The sequence below is a fragment of the Cyprinus carpio genome, chromosome B7, assembly GCF_018340385.1.
Source record: "Cyprinus carpio isolate SPL01 chromosome B7, ASM1834038v1, whole genome shotgun sequence".
NCBI lineage: Eukaryota > Metazoa > Chordata > Actinopteri > Cypriniformes > Cyprinidae > Cyprinus > Cyprinus carpio.
Window position 1 is genome coordinate 9,692,160 of NC_056603.1, and position 17,507 is coordinate 9,709,666.

The following is a 17,507-nucleotide window of genomic DNA, read 5'->3' on the forward strand; positions in this document are numbered from 1 at the left end:
GCGTCTGGTGATGGGCGAAGATTGCTCGTGTCTGCGAATCGGTTCTTTAGAATAGTTCACTTCAAAGAGCACGTTCGAAAAGCAGGTGATTCTTATAAAGGTGATTCTTTTACGTCACTGAGGTTCCTTACATTCCGCTGTGCTCTAGAGTCTAAAGGTCCTAAGGCAGCCTATGCAGGCTTGTATTGAGGTTTATTTGTGCCGTTTTTATTTCGTTTCGGTAACTATTTGTTAGCATTGGAACTATTCAGTTATATTGGTTAATGAATCGTTTGAACCAGTTTTGTGAACCGAATCATTGAAAAGGTCCGACTCCAAAGGACGATTCGTTAACGAATCGGACGTTGCTGCTGTGAGTCTGCGGGTGCGCTAGTGTGAGAAGGACAAGCCGAGAGATTATAAAACAAAGACCGTGATTTCCATGGTAAAGTGGGTGTGAAGATTTGTTTTTGCTTTGCATTGCGTTATAGATAAATCTATACATTTTTTATTATTAAATCTCTAACAGCGCACCGGGATGAGATGAGTTTACTGCACATCGAACTGTGTGACAGCTGTCATGAGTAGCCTAAGTGAAACGTACAAAGAGCTGCAGGCATGAATACTATAGGAGTTTCATTTTTGGATCCCTTGGATGATTATGAGATTATTCAAAGGATCGGGAGCGGCACTTACGGAGATGTCTTTAAGGTGAGAAAGAACTGTTTTTTTTTTTTGTTTTTTTTTTTACCCAACAGTGAGTGTTTAGGTAATGACTATGATTTAATGCATGTTGCGTTGTCAAGATTTCGTGGAAAAAAACACTTTTCCTTCTGAAAGACTAACAAAAATATACCAAAAGGGGTTGTATGACTTATTTGTATTGCATTAGTGTACAAGGATTGTATTATTTTGTCTTTGGATATTATACCATGGTAAGTATTTAGACGTCATAGTGCAATTATATTATCTGGAGTACCAGTACTATGAATATACGATGCGTACCTTGATATGATTATCATTCAACACCATGTTAAAGGGATACTCCACCCCAAAATGAAAATGAATCACTTACCCCCATGTCGTTCCAAACCCGTAAAAGCTTCGTTCGTCTTCGGAACGCAATTTAAGATATTTTGGATGAATACCGGGAGGCTTGTGACTGTCCCATAGACTGCCAAGTAAGTTATACTGTCAAGGTCCAGAAAAGTATGAAAAGCATCGTCAGAATAGTCCATCTGCCATCAGTGGTTCAACCGTAACATTATGAAGTGACGACAATACTTTTTGTACGCTAAGAAAACAAAAATAACGACTTTATTCAACAATTTCTTATACTCCTATTGTTGAATAAAGTCATTATTTTTGTTTCTTTCATTTACAAAAAGTATTCTAGTCGCTTCATAACGTTACGGTTGAATCACTGATGGCAGATGGACTATTCTGGCAATGCTTTTCATACTTTCCTGGACCTTGACACTGTTATTTACATGGCAGTCTATGGGACAGTCACAAGCCTCCCGGTTTTCATCCAAAATATCTTAAATTGTGTTCCGAAGACGAACGAAGCTTTTACGGGTTTGGAACGACATGGGGGTAAGCGATTTATGACAAAATTTTCATTTTGGGGTGGAGTATCCCTTTAAATGACAAAGTACCATCTGATACCTTTTAAGGGGAGACTTGCTAAACTTGACATGATTTCTTTTACTGATTTGTTGTTGTTAATTTCCTTGTTTAGGCTGAATATTTCAAGAAACCAGATTCAAGATGTTAGCCGACAGACTGGATTGTTTAGTTTTCTAGAATTCACAGCATGTGTGCATTGACACATTCCATCCAACACAGTGAACACAAAATGATGCACACAGGCTGACATCCACATACTATTTATTTTTATTGTGTCTAAATGTCTTTGTTAGGCCATCTAGGTATTTCCTCAACAAAACATGTAACTTCAGCCAGTCTGTCTTCAAAGTTGACCTGCAAAACAGTCCTGTATAAACAGAAAAGCATAGTTTAAAAATGTATCCGATATAAAGTAGTTTGTGATTCTAATGTGGAATTGCATATAGTTGGCTTAGAAATTTGACTTGATTGAAGAGCACTCTACTGGCACAAACGCAAAATTTTTTGGAATGTTACAAATCTGGACTTTAAAATGTAGGCCTCCCTCAGGTGTGGTAGTGTTATCCTTCAAGAAGTTTGTAAGGTGCAAATATGTTGTTGGTTTTAGTGTGCATTTTGTCTCTTTTATATTTGTTTCATGTGAAGATCGAGTCACTGTTGTGTAGCAATCCCCAACACAGTTGTGCATTTTGTCTCTTTTATATTTGTTTCATGTGAAGATCGAGTCACTGTTGTGTAGCAATCCCCAATTTGTTTGGGTGTGAGCCAACAACCCTTACATACAATACACACCAAGAATCCTTTCTAGTGTCCTCTAGCTAAGTAACTTTCAACTTGAACTCAGGCGGCGCCCATCGCGCATACACTCATCTCGAGATCTAAAAATATTCCATGGTGAGGATTCCCAGCTGCATTTGAACAAAACAGTCTGTTTTGCATTTGATAGACTTGTCAGGTCTGACTATGCCAACATAAAGAATAACAAGCTTTTGAGATTTCTGGTCAAAGTGTGGACAGATATCCAACCCAAGCCATTGTTCTTGGGTTGTGGCTGCGTTATTTCAGGTTGCACAGTTAAACCATTAAGAGAACGTTACACTGTCGTTTTAGTCATGACCGGAAGTTCTCTGGCATGCCAGGAAAAACAACAGGAAGGCAGCTCAGTGAAGTTCCAGGTTTTGTCCAGAATGCTCAATTTGTTATGTTTATGACTAGCTGAAAGCAAAAATGGAAGTCCACTTTCCTGACAAACCTTTTGGCCTGATCATAAGTATTAAATGAACCACTCTGTATGCATAGAACATATTTTAATGTGCATGAGTTGGCTATTTAAAGGAAGAGTTTACCCTTAAAATAAATATTTTCTGAATATTTACTCACCGTCAGGCCATCAAAGATGTAGATAAGTTTGTTTCTTCATTGGAACAGATTTAGAGACATTTATGATTGCATCACTTGCTCACCAAAGGATCCTCTGCAGTGAATGGGGGACATCAAAATGAGAGTCCAAACAGCTGATAAAAGCATCACAATAATCAATGAGCAATGCACACTACTCTAGTCCATCAATTAATGTCTTGTGAAGTGAAAGACTGCATGTTTGTAAGAAACAAATCCATCATTAAAGCACTTTGAACCATTGTTTCTGATCAAAATTCTAGTCCTTAATAATGCTTGGTAAAAAGTGGGAAAAGTCCATCTCCCGTTGTCCTCTCATCACAATCCGTTGACATATTTGTCATAATATTGCTTTCCTCAGTGAAATAGGACCAATTTAGCCAAAAACAACAGTTTAAAGTTAAACTATTCCTTTAATTCCACAGTTAAATGAGTTTGATGAATCCTTGGCATGTGGTATAAGTGGTAAATTGACAGAATCGGTATATTAGAATGAATTCTGAAGAATCTTGTGCCACTGAAGACTGGCTGAACATTCAGCTTTACCATTACATGAATAAATTACATTTTAAAATATATTACAGTACTAATATAGTTGTAATAATAATTTACAATATTACAGTTTTTACTATATTTTTGGTCAAATAATTGCAGCTTTAGTGAGCATAAGAGAGAGGTCTTTCAAAAAATCTTGCCAACCCCAAACATGGTTGAATGGTACTTATTAATATAAAATTTGTACACAGTTATAGATGCATATCCGCTTGGCAAGAGGTATTAGTGGTTTTATTAGTAAACTGATAGAATCCTTCCTAAAGATTGATTAACTAATGGTGCAGCATCATACGGTCTAGAAAGATGAAGTAAGAACATCAGCTCCTGGTATCCAGCAGTTATAGGACAAGGTTACAGTGAAGGACACAGCAGGCTGCCACTGACACTAGGATATTTGTCATTAAGATGCCTGCCAGGAGAGCTGGATCTGTTCCTGGCTTTTCTACAGCATCCTGGGCATTTCACCAAAGTAAACATGACCTTAAAGTCACATTTACCCACCTCTATGTTACATTTGCTCATTTACGTATGCTGTAAAATGTTTATTTGAAAACCAAAACAAATGAAAATGAAATCCTAAAATCATTTAAACCATAGTAAAATCACAGTAGCACATTGTCTCTCATCGCTATATGTAGCCATATGATAAGTGACAACATTCTATTAATTCCATTAAAAAGTATTTGTATTATTATTATTAATAATAATAATAATAAATCACAATTAAACAATTATTTTTCCAGGCAATATAGCTATTTTAACTGTAAGTGAAATTACAGGCTTTTATTTAGGAATTTTATTTTTATTTAGGATGCAATAAATTAAATGTATCATGGTTTCTACAACATTAAGCATAACAATTGTTTATTATATTGATAATAATAAGAAATGTTTCCTGAACAACAAATCCGTATATTAGAATGAATTCTAAAGGATCTTGTGACACTGAAGACTGGCTGAACATTCATGAATAAATTACATTTTAAATCATATTACAGTACTGATATATTTTTAATGATAATTCACAATATTACTATATTTTTTACTATATTTTTGATCAAATAATTGCAGCCTTAGTGAGCATAAGAGACTTCTTTCAAAAAAATCTGACCAACTCCAAACATTTTAGTGGTATAGACTTATTAATATAATTTTTTTGCACAATCACAGATGCATATCTGCTGTTTTACAACTGTTGAAATGTAGCTAAACCTAATTATCCATTTTATAATAAATATTGTTGTAAAATAAATCTGATTTTCCAGTTCATCATGTAATATTAACTATTTTCTTTCAGGCTAGAAACATTAAGAGCTCAGAAATGGCTGCTATCAAAATTGTTAAGCTGGATCCAGGTGTGTGAGTAGTTTTAATGTTACAAGTTTTTGACCAGAACACATTTGCATATTGGGAGATTTTCATGCTTCGGTGCTGTAGAGAACATAGAGTAAACATTTAGAGGCAAATGCTGTTTCTAACTAATCTCTCAAAATTATAGAGGTTTTATTGGATTGATTCCTTGCATGAAGGAGTTATATTGTAATGAGCTCTATATTTACACATAATTACGGTTCTCAGAAGCCTCACTGCAGTACTACTTTTTAAAATGATTGGACTGCATTGTGTCACATGAATTGAAGTTATTTTTACATGGCTCTCTGGAATTTGTCAATCACTGCTTTCTGAAGTAAAATACTTTAAATATGTTTTTATTGTAGACTATTTTGTCTTCAGTATATACACTTTTTGTTGTCCTTTTACTCTTTATTCAGGTGATGACATCACCTCTATCCAGCAAGAGATAACAATGATGAAGGAGTGTAAGCATAAGAACATTGTGGCCTATTATGGCACTTACCACAGGTACGGTAATTTGTGCCTTGCCTGGTATTTGTCCAGTAGTTGTCAGGGCATGTTTTATACAAGCAGAATTACACAATCAGATATGGAGCACAAATCACACAGACATGTTTAATAGGTTTTGTAAATAGCTGCCGACATGTGTCAGCACATGCTCTAGATGACTTGTGCATTCCCGAATATTATTTCAAAGGCATGCATATGTTATGGGTGTGTGCGTATGTATCTTTTGAAAATGTTTTGTGTGCATTGACTCAAAACCACTGAACTGTTCAACTTTTCAGGAATACTAAATTGTGGATCTGCATGGAATACTGTGGGGGAGGATCACTGCAGGATATCTACCAAGGTATACAGTAAAAGCATCCAAATTCTGTGCAAGCATTTGAGACTATTGAAAATCACAGGGATGAGTTGTTATGACGCATCTTAAAGGAATTTGCTGAAAATTTAATTAACCTCAGGCCATCCAAGATGTAGAGGAGTTTATTTCTTCATCAGAACAGATTAGGAGAAATTTAGCTTGACATTACTTGCTTACAGATAGGTCCTCTGCAGTGAATGGGTGCCGTCAGAATGAGAGTTCAACAGCTGATAAAAACATCACAATAATCCATAGATGGCATATGAGTCTCATTATGATGGCATCCATTCACTGGAGAAATGCTAAATTTCTCCAAATCTGCTTCAGTAAAAAACAAACTCATATACATCGTGGATGGCCTTAGGGTGAATACATTTAATGCAAATTTTAATTTTTGGTGAACTATTCCTTTAAGCATCTTAAAGTCATAGATCACTCAAAAAGAAAATTCTTTATCACCCTCACATTGTTCCAAACTCATATGACTTTGTTATTATTTTTTAACCTGGGATGGGAAAACTGCATAAAAGGAGAGGAATATTTTCCACAAACCTCTATAAATTTCAGGCTGTTCCTAACAACAATTCCATCTCACATTTTTGAGGTGATTTCTTCCCTTTGAGAGTTTAATGTCTGCATTTAACCACTGTTCCAGTTAAGTGAGAGTTAATATAATATGCCCTTCACAGTAACTGGACCTTTAAAGGAAAAACAGATTGCTTACATCTGCAGGGAAACACTCCAGGTGAGGCTAATTAATTATTGTAAAAGATCTTTGGAGGCATAAATCTTTTTCAATTACGCATGCCTACATTTTGAGAATATTTCTGTTCTTGTCTTACCCAGGGTTTGAATCATCTCCATGAGACGGGCAAAATACACAGAGACATTAAAGTAACTGAAGCTTTTCATTACAATACTGTTTAAATGTTTGGGGTCTTTAAGATTTTTTAATGTATTTGAAGAAGTCTCTAGTGGTCAAGACTACATTTATTGATTAAAAATCCAGTACAATCAGCAATATTTCGAACGACTATTACAATTTAAAATAACTGTTTTATTATTATTATTATTATTATATTATAAAATGTATTCCTGTGATGACAAAGATGAATTTTCTCTTCTAATGCAGGGAGCGAATATTCTTCTTACTGATCGAGGAGATGTCAAGCTGGGTAAGTGATTTTATGTCAGACAAACTTCTGAAGCTGCACATTTTGGATTATTGTATCTCTCTCTCTTTCTGTCTCTGTAGCTGATTTTGGGGTTGCGGCTGAGATCAGTGCTTCTGTTGCCAAGAGAAAGTCATTCATAGGAACTCCCTACTGGTGAGCCGTCTGCACAGAGATTTGCCCTTGAGTCCTGCAGAATCACACTGTCTGGATTGTCTTGTAAAGCAATTATCATACTGTCTCTTATGATTAGCACAAAGGAATAGGGGAACCATAGATTATTTACTCACCCTCATGTCATTCCAAACCCTTATGACTTTCTTTCTTTCATGAAACACAAAAGGAGAAATGACCAGGGCTGCATTTCCCAAATGCTTTTGGAAAATAAAAAAGATGTGTAAATGATGACAGAATTGTTAGGTGAACTGTACATTTAAATCTATCTACTTAATAAACTGAATATCTATCCATTGTTTAAAAGTGTGGGTTTGGTAAGATTTTTGTTTTGGAAAAAAAAATTAGTACATCAAGATACATCTAGATACATTAATCGATCCAAAGTGACAGTAAAGTCATTTATAATGTTACGAAAGATTTCTATTTCAAATAAATGTTATTTACATTTGATTTATCCAAGAAACATAACAGAAAAAGCTGCACAATTCTTTTCAACATTGATAGTAATAAGAAATGTTTCTTGAGCAGTAAATCAGTATATCAGAATGATTTCTGAAGGATCCTGTGACACTGAAGACTGGAGTAATGATGCTGCAAATTCAGCTTTGCCACCACAGGAATAAATTCCATTTTAAAATATAATAAAATAGAAAACAGATATTTTAAATTGCAATTATATTTCACAATATTACTCTTTTACTGTATTTTGAATACTAAATTACCAAATACAAATAAATGCATCCTAAGTGAGCATAAGACATAAATCTTACCAACCCTAAACCTTTGAATGGTAGTGTGTGTGTCTGTGATTTTATTATATTTACAGGTTTTAAAACAATACACAACAATATAAAAAGAATGCATGATCCAAACATTTTCATATGCTCCTTTTCCATTCACTCCTTTACTCTTTGCATTATTCAGAAAGACAGTCAGACTGACAGCAGGCTGTGGTGTCTAAAGGAAATGTGTCTTTGTTGTGTTAGGATGGCTCCTGAGGTGGCTGCAGTGGAAAAGAAGGGTGGATATAACCATCTGTGTGATATCTGGGCAGTGGGCATCACCGCCATTGAGCTGGCAGAGCTACAGCCACCTATGTTTGACCTTCATCCCATGCGGTCAGAATGACTCATTTAACAGAAAATACCCTTTAACAAAGCATTTTTGAAGTGAGGTTTTATTTTCTGTTGTAGAGCTCTGATGTTGATGTCTAAGAGCAGCTTCCAGCCTCCCAAACTAAAAGACAAGAGCAAATGGTAAGATTCAAAACCCCATAGAAAGAAAGGAAAGTTTTCCCGTGAGTACCTGACATGATTGGTGAGAGGTTTGTGTCCTTGTCTTTGCAGGTCTGCAGGGTTTCATAGTTTTGTGAAGATGTGTTTGATCAGAAGTCCTCGCAAGAGGCCGACAGCAGAAACTCTTCTCCAGGTGACAGATGAATCAAACTCAAAAATCAAAGTTAATATTAGCATTGCTATATGGAATATCACATACCCCTATAATAACTTTCCTTGTGTGGTCATTAAACGTGTTAAAGCTTTAGGGCACAAGGAAACATGTTTTTATGTATTTATTTATTTTTAAATAGTGGTTAGAAAGGATGCATTTCATGTATATAACAGATCTAAGTAAAAGTTATCATAAAATCTGGATTGGTATTGGCCGATCAAGAAAAATCTGTGATTGTCTTTTGCAGAGTGGAGCATCCCTACAAGAGAACATTAAAAGTTCAATACTGCATTTTAATAGATTTTGTATTTCTAGAAAAGTTGATCATTTTTGCCATTGCCTCTCTCCCCAGCACCCTTTCGTAACACAGTTACTCACCAGAAAATTGATGATTGAGCTACTGGACATGGCAAGTAATCCAGACCTTCATCATCCACCCAGTCATGAAGAGAATGAAGAGGTGAGAATAAGACACGCTCACATTATATTGCAAATACTGTAATTATGAGGTATCAACTAAACTCTGAGCTATTCATGTACTCAGGCTAAGAAATTACTTATATTTATGCAAAACTTCTTTTGCAACTTATACATAATTATGGTAATTTTGACATGACATGAACACAGGAATACAGGATAGCGCCATATTTAATTTCTGACAGGAATGAAAATGAGGCTGTGAGGGACAAAAGTATAGTATTTTGGTCGTTTAACAGTATACAGATTGTTCAGCTGACAAAGCATCTTTCCTGCAGAAACATTTAGTAGATGAAAACTGTATAAAACAGTTTTGAAAGTCAAGTCCTAGGACCTTTATACAGTGTGTGCCTTTGTAAAGACTGTAAGTCTATTACTCACAGCCTAGTTTTCATCTGTGTTAAATTCACTATGCCATCTAATCCGAGCTGATCTAAGGTCTAGGTTTTATGTTTAGGAAGTTAATTTAATTGCATCATAAATAACTAAGCAAGACAGAATTTCATAAAAGCATGCTTAAGCTTTCAAATTACTTACTTAAAATTAATTAAATTATTTCAACTTACTTTCAAATTTGCTTGTCATCAAAAAATATTTGTCTGAACAAGGATAAATAAAGAACATTTTAAGGAGCACATTGGGAAACCTTTCCCTAATTTATAAAGTCATTTAATGCTTTTTCCAAATATTCATGTCAGAGTTCAGTATGTCAAAGTGTACAGTTTTTTTAGTGGTGATATTTTTGTGTGTGTAAAAGGCAAAGGATACAGCCCCAGATACAATCCAGTCTAAAAGGAAACGTATGCCAGTGGAGAGAAGTTTATCAGAAGAACAATGTAAGTTCTGGTTAACATTGTCCTTATTTCCAATAGAAATTGTACATGACCATTTATGTTTAACACACAATTAACATACTTTGATATACACTATTCAGTCCTAATTCTTTATATATTGAGGGGTGAGAACCAGAAGGGTGTAAGTGAGATTTTGGGTGAAATTGCGATATATATACTGTATCAAATGAAAGCTTTTGATGAGCTCTTTCTACTGCCAATATATCTAAAGTTCACTGCAGTGTCTATTTTCATTGCAGCGTGTGCATGATTAGAAAGTTTAATGTATGGAAGTGTAGCAGAGGAGGTGCTGCTTTAACAAGGCTGCTATTGAACATAGCTTCAGTCATGTCAATAGGCACACAACTCATAGAGCTGGTACTGTTTAGCACACGTCTATGGCATGTGCTTATCCATCCCCCTCACACACTCACTCGTGTAAACTGGATACAGTGCTCACATTCGAGGCCAAGCGGAGAGTGCGATGGGTGTGTGTGTGTGTTATCGTGTGGCAAGTTGATGCCACTTTCACTGAGAATCCATTGTCACCACTCTTGACTGTAAGATTACAGCATTCACAGGCAGACAAATCAGGCAGACAGACAACGAAGCTTCTTTAGGGGAGATGAGGAAGTGATGTTTAAACTACTATATGTAGTATGTACATATATGAAGTTCTTGGAGGTCTCACATATATGCAACAACAAGAACATGTTAGAAGTACGTTCTGAACAACATGATTACTGAATATGGATCATATTGTCCAGATTTATGGGTATTTACACTACTATTCAAAAGGGTCCAGTAAGATTTTTTGTTTAAGAAAAGATTAGGCTAGTTTTATTCTGCAAAGAATGCAATAATTGGTATTTTAAATAAATGTTGTTCTTTTGACCTATCTATACATCAAAGAATTCTGCAAGATAATGTATCATCGTCCAAAAAAAAAAAAAAAAACTCAGCAGAACTGTTTTTAACATTGATAACTTGCTAAGCACCAAATCATCATACAGTATAAGAATGATTTCTGAAGGATCATGTGACACTAAAGACTGGAGTAATGATGCTGAAAAATCAGTTTTGCCATCACAGGCATAAATTACATTATAAAATATACTAAAATAATAAATGCAGCCTTGGTGAGCATAAGTGACTGCTTTCAAAAACATGACCGAATACCAAACTTTTGAATGGTAAAAATGGATAAATTAAGATTATAAGTGTTACCAGGACTGTAAGTGACTAAAAGACTATAAAGACTATAAGTATAGTAAAATGTAATATGTGTTTGTTTTTTGTTTCAGTTGACCAGGTCAAGTTTACCCCTCCCAGGAGGAAAGAGACTGAACCCTATCCTGACCTGGTCAGTTTTATTGCTCTCGATTTGTGATGTTCTCTATAAGCCAATGAGACAAACAAAACACAATCCACGTTCTTTTACACTGCATAAAATATCCTGTGTCGTAATACATGGTTATCACTTGAAAAAAAAAGATTCAAGTATGTTTATGTTCTCAGGGATCGTGTGATGATTGGAGCATATCTGGAGATGAACCAGAGTCACCGTGAGTGCTGATTTATTTAAGTGGACTTATAATTGCACTATGGACTAACAGTTTTTATAACCTTTCATCTAAAATGTGTTAATTACTACAGGGGTCTTTTGGAAAGTGTGGAGGAGGAGTTACAGCAGAGGTGGGACAAACTTATATTCTGGCGCCATCTTGTGGAGTGACATATGTTGGCAAAAAAAAAGAGTCAGCTAAAAAGTGAAATGATGCCTTGATTGTTATATATTTGTTAGTAAATATCGTGTGTGTGTGTGTGTGTGTGTGTGTGTGTGTGTGTGTGTGTGTGTGTGTGTGTGTGTGTGTGTGTGTGCATTTCTAGTCATAATCTCTCTCTCTCTTGTTTTTCTACTTTCTTTTTACATTTTTTATAATTATTTCAATTACAATTTGTTAGTACCTGTTTTTATGCACAATTTTAAACTCACCTGCAGAAATATAATTTGCACGTGTGTGACAAATATTTTGTCATTGAACTTTCTTTCTCTTTTAGGAGTTTGATAGTAAAAAGACTCTCACATTTTGAGGTATTTGTGAACCTTTCCTAATGATCAATTTAAGATGATAGAAAAAAATATGTAAGGCTGTAAACAGTTTCTGATGTTTCATAGTGGAGTACGAGGAAAAGTGAACTGTTCAGCCCACCACCCGTCTCTGCTACGACATCACTTCCTCCCCTGAGCTATTTAGACTCTGATCTGGAGGACAAGGACCTTACTCTTCAACCTAGTGCTACTCTTTGCCCTGAAACTGTTTTAAGTCCAAAATCAGGTATTGCTATCTGAACATAAAGTATAAGACACCTAGGAATTTCACCATACAGAGTTTTAAAACATTTCTCTCTTTGTATTTTCTCAGTGTTGTTGAGGTGTTCAGGCAGTCAGGATGTGCGGCACTGGTGCAGGGACCCTTGTGTTCCTGATCATAATGACACACAGAGGACTCTTACAAGGAGTCTCAGCAGAGACACGGCTCTCTCTCCGGAGTGGAGCACCATGAGGAAGAAAACAGAGGACTCTGTGAGTTACACAATGTTGGATGTTACATATAACAGACTTACATTACATTACTAACATTAGTGTCCTTTTATCAAACACAGTCTCAGATACAAAGAACTGATTCACATGCATTCCTTGTACAGATTTTGTGTCTTTTACGTATCGGTAGATATCTAAATATATCAGCATTAAATTGGTCATTGAAAAACCTACATTACTCCACCACTATTAAGTTGTTTTAAATTAATTTAACTGGCTGAAACATTATTAGATCAATTACAAATCATTATTACATCTATCACATTATTTTGTTAGCGTAATTCTAAATGTTTCAGCACCATGGACGGATCTCAAAAACCTATTTTATATGTTAATGCACATTTTGTATGTTTTTTGAGTAACAAAAAGTATTACTGACAGACTAAAAAGTGACTAAAGATCATATAAAAAAACTGTTCCTTGTATTTTAACCTTTAATTCATAGAGAGCCGACTCTCATGGACTTCCTCCCACTCCCCAAGTCTATGTAAGTTTAACCACCTAATAGCACCTTTTAAAAGTGATAAACCTGGCCATTACTAAATTTGAGTGTGACAGTATGCATAATAATATATAATAAAGGACTAGTTTATCATTAATGCACCTTTGGGCCCAGTATCTATGTATGAGCTTAAGAATTTACATCTGATGTACTATATTTATGAAACATTGTGTAATTCATGTTGCATAGATGGGAGCCTGTTTTACTAAAGTATTTAATGGATGTCCACTGACAATTCACTGTGCAGAAACGTGGGTTTTGCCTAAAACAAGAGGTACAGATTTCCATTCATCTTGCTGATCCAGAATTGTGATTAAAATAAAATGCAATTTTAATATAGATTGAAAAACTTAATACAGAATCAGAATATTCATGAATTCTGTTTGATTTATCAATCATTTCCTCATAGATCAGTATTTAATTCTGGGTGCGGAGGAGGGTGTTTATATCCTTAACTTAAATGAACTGCATGAAGACACCTTAGAAAAGGTATTTAGTATTTTTACCCAATAACTGTTTCGGTCATAAAATACAACATGAGAGAGAAACATCTTATTTTTAATGGCTAATATGTTTTTCACTCCTGATCTCCATTGCAGTTGCTTCCACAGAGATGCACTTGGCTTTACGTCATGAACAATGTCTTAATGTCCATCTCTGGTAAGTAACATTTGTATAGTTACATGGTTAAAGTATTAAACACCAGTAACAGCCAACCATTTTTAGAAATCATATACTAAATAAATAAATAAACTGTACATGTACACCTCAGTGGGCTGTGAACTGCTGTTCTATTTTATTCTATTCTATTCTATTCTATTCTGTTCTATTCTTAGGTAAGTCATCTCATCTCTGCTCTCATAGACTGACAGCTCTGTTTGAGCAGCGAGGGCACTTGCAGAGGAAACAGGGTCACTTGTCCCTTGGCACCAACCGCTTCACAGAACGGATCATCCACAGGTCCACATAAAAGTTTAATAATTCAGCTTATATGTTGTTCATTTGGAACTCAAAATAATCTTTTCACAGGAAGTTTGCTGTGTCTGTGAAGATTGCAGACACCAAGGGATGTCGGAAGTGCAGCGTGGGTGAGGATCATAATAGTTCAATGTTTATTCATTTTATCCTGATCAATGTCTTTGCTGACCTTCTGTTATTGGTTAAGATGGAAAAATACTAAAACCATGTTTTCTGGATTTTTCTTCATCAGCTCGTAACCCATACACAGACAGCACGTTCTTATGCGCTGCAGTTCCCTCTGGCCTTGTGCTACTATTGTGGTATGAACCGCTGCAGAAGTTTATGCACCTCAAGGTAAAAGTAACCCTATAAAGCTTACTGTATCATATAGGATATATTATCTCTAAATGCATGTCTTCTGTCGTCAGATTTTTTAGCAAGTAAAAGGCCTTTTCCACCTTCGGGTTGTGGTTCACATGTCTTTTTGCTATAAAAACTTGTTATAGTATTTCAAGATGAACACTTGCTGGACTGAAGCAACTTTGATTTACTTGATTATCCGTTTTTTTTTTTTTAAGAATATATATAAAAAAAGAATTTTGAATATGATACAGCAGGCTTTTGAGCTACTTGTCCATCTCTCAGTCATCATTGAATTGCATTATATGTTTTGCCCTACACAATAAAAGTGATGATAAAACTAAAAATTTGATGATGAAACTAAGTATTTAAATATCATCTTAGACATATTATTGGGAGATACAGAGTGACAACTGATATTTATATGAAGTCTGCTAAAATGATCTCATTGATTTACATTAAAAGCAATCAGAATTTCATCTTACTTTCTGGCCATAAATATATCAGCAGCTACACCAAATTGCACATTTTTGCTCTTTTTGGTGTTTTTTCCCTCCTTTATTATGAGCACCATATTCTCCTATGACACACTATATGAGCCAAAAAAGTCTGATGTATCAAATATGATACTCAATAAAAAAAACAACAACATATATATATATAATACATATAATATATATATATATATATATATATATATATATATATATATATATATATATATATATATATATACACACATTTTTTGTCTAAAAGTTATTATAAAATAAGTAAATATAATAATAATACAATTCTTACTATTATTTCATATGTAAAACTTTACAGGGTTATTAGACTTGTAAGCATAATGTAACATTAACTTTATGTTTATGTTGAATTTACAGTTAATAATATATGGCACTTTTATTTACAAGTAAACGATTTATTGCTACCAATGCAACGATATGATGCTTTCACTAATAAGAGTCTAACACTTGTAGTCATCTTCTCATTACATTTCTCCTTTCTTATCTTCTCATTGAACATATTGCAGTGCCCCTGCCGGACCCATTGCCCATCTTTGAGCTGCTGGTGTTAATGACAGATGAGCTTCCTCAGCTCTGTGTGGGCGTCCAGGAAAGCCTCCAACAGCAAAACGAACCACAGCTAAAGTTTGACATCATCCATCTGAACGGCACGCCAAACCCTGAACCAGGTAAGTGATTGACTGGCTGCTGGTCTTGCATGAATTCAGGGCTGAAGCATTTCACAGCAAACATCACATTTGAACCCATTCCTGTGAATTCAACAGATTTTTCCCTCAAAGTAAAGAAAATATGAAAAACACAACTTTTGTATGGGCTCACTTTGTTTTATTCATTAACACGTGTGTGAATGTGTGATCTTTATGCCTTTCCTTAGACAGAGAGACAGTAAGAGCTGTACAAGTGACACAGCTGGACAGAGACACGGTTTTAATTGCACTGGAAAGTATGTATGATTAATCCATGAATCAACTTCTAAAGCATGCACTGATACTTATAATCTAAATGAATCCTCACTGTCATTTTCTAGAAACGGTGAAGATTGTCAATATGCAGGGTGTCCCCAGCGAGGAGTTAGCATCCAAACTGGAGTTCAACTTCCCTATCGAGACTTTAGGTACAAACCTGACATGATAGGAAAACATAGTATCTGTTCACAATGAAATGATGCAAGTGGCATAAGTTTTCATGTACTGTTTTTCATCAGTTTGTTTAGAAGAAAGTGTTTTAGCTTTCTGGAAACATGGGCTTAAAGGACTTAGTCTGCACAACTGTGAGGTAAAGAGTCATGATGTTTTGTGCATTTTAATAGACCTTAGTCAGGGTAGAGCTGTATTCAATTTTTAACAGGAATGAAAATGAAGCTGTGAAGGATTGAAGTACACATTAAATCAATGTCTGTCTGAAAAAAAACTTTTAAAAGACACGTGACCCTGGACCACAAAAGCAGTCTTAAGTCGCTAGGCTATATTTGTAGCAATACCCAAAAATAGACAGTATGGGTCAAAATGATTGATTTTTCTTTATGCCAAAAATCATTAGGATATTAAGTACAGTGTGTGTCATTGTAAAAATTGCAAGACTTTCCCTTACAGTCTCATTTTCATTCCTGTCAAAAATTAAATATATCACCTAACCTGATATACCGGTCTAAATCTGTATCAGTACATATTGTCATCATTTATTGATTTTAAAAAATAGTCATCCTCTTGTGTCCTTGTAGGTAACACAGGAAATCACAGACGAAAGCCGAGTGTTCAAAGTCTTAGGCACGCACAGGTATTGACTCTATTGAAAAGGGGTATTGACTTTTCTTTTTAACTTGAAAAAAAATTTAATTTCATTTTTCTTAATGTCTTTTTTTTTCTTCAATCTTGGTTTACAGAGACATTGTTTTGCAAAGCACTCCAACTGAAAACCCTTCAGCCACTAGCAATTTATACATTTTAACAGGTCACGCGAGCAGCTACTGAGGAAAGCCAGAGCACAGAACCTGTAAATAACATGCATGACAACAAGATGGGCATTTGAAAACCAGAATGCATGAAAAATGGTAACAGAGAGTTTCAGAGCTGTGCATCTGCCCTGTGTGTCTGTGTGAACATGGTCCTTCAGTTGATCTCACTGGTACACATTGGGAGGGGACAGAAAGGAAAGCCCAAAGCCTTGTTCTTTTTGTTTGTCCCTCTAAAGGTGTTTTTTTTTGTCTTTGTTGTCAATAAACTCTCATATGAAACAATCTGGATTAAACAAATGTATTTACAGTATATTAAAAAGATCATGTGATAATTTTGTGATGGATGGATTGTGATAACTACTAATAAACTGATACAGTAAAACCAAACTGTACCAGACATCTTAATCATATCTTGATTTTATTTTTTAGTAAAGAGAAGACAAATAACAGATGAGTTTGTATAGGTTTTCAGGACTGTGTGGAAATGAGCTGAATTTTAGTTAATCTTTCTCAGTTAAGTGATCTGCATTATTGGTTTATTTTTAATCACTAACTGTATCAATCCTCAAGAGGGAGCTAAAGCTTAAATTAAAACCATTGTTTTATAGTAGATAAAAATTATTGTAACAATTAACAGAAATGTATGCGAAAGCATGTTTTTATTAAATACATTATTATATAGATTATAGAAATTTAATCTTGACAA

General features: G+C 34.9%; 1 protein-coding gene across 2 annotated transcripts; it reads left to right on the plus strand.

Annotated features, from left to right (window-relative positions):
- The first annotated feature begins 218 nt into the window (after positions 1-218).
- map4k2 (mitogen-activated protein kinase kinase kinase kinase 2) lies at positions 219-17,188 on the plus strand. 2 transcript variants are annotated; one of them, XM_042727146.1, is made up of 33 exons: positions 221-424; positions 509-690; positions 4,859-4,916; positions 5,334-5,424; positions 5,706-5,770; positions 6,475-6,530; positions 6,632-6,679; positions 6,918-6,960; positions 7,041-7,113; positions 8,121-8,252; positions 8,328-8,390; positions 8,481-8,562; positions 8,936-9,043; positions 9,818-9,896; positions 11,198-11,256; positions 11,412-11,458; positions 11,550-11,588; positions 11,955-11,988; positions 12,073-12,232; positions 12,320-12,480; positions 12,944-12,985; positions 13,190-13,274; positions 13,410-13,489; positions 13,600-13,660; positions 13,837-13,960; positions 14,030-14,088; positions 14,211-14,314; positions 15,344-15,515; positions 15,722-15,790; positions 15,875-15,961; positions 16,052-16,122; positions 16,568-16,623; positions 16,730-17,188. In XM_042727146.1, exons 2-33 carry the CDS (start codon positions 598-600, stop codon positions 16,815-16,817), a joined length of 2,589 nt encoding a protein of 862 aa, XP_042583080.1. In that variant the 5' UTR covers positions 221-424; positions 509-597; the 3' UTR covers positions 16,818-17,188. The 2 variants fall into 2 exon arrangements, with proteins under 2 accessions (XP_042583079.1, XP_042583080.1); XM_042727145.1 differs by having other exon boundaries at positions 219-690.
- Positions 17,189-17,507: the final 319 nt, after the last annotated feature.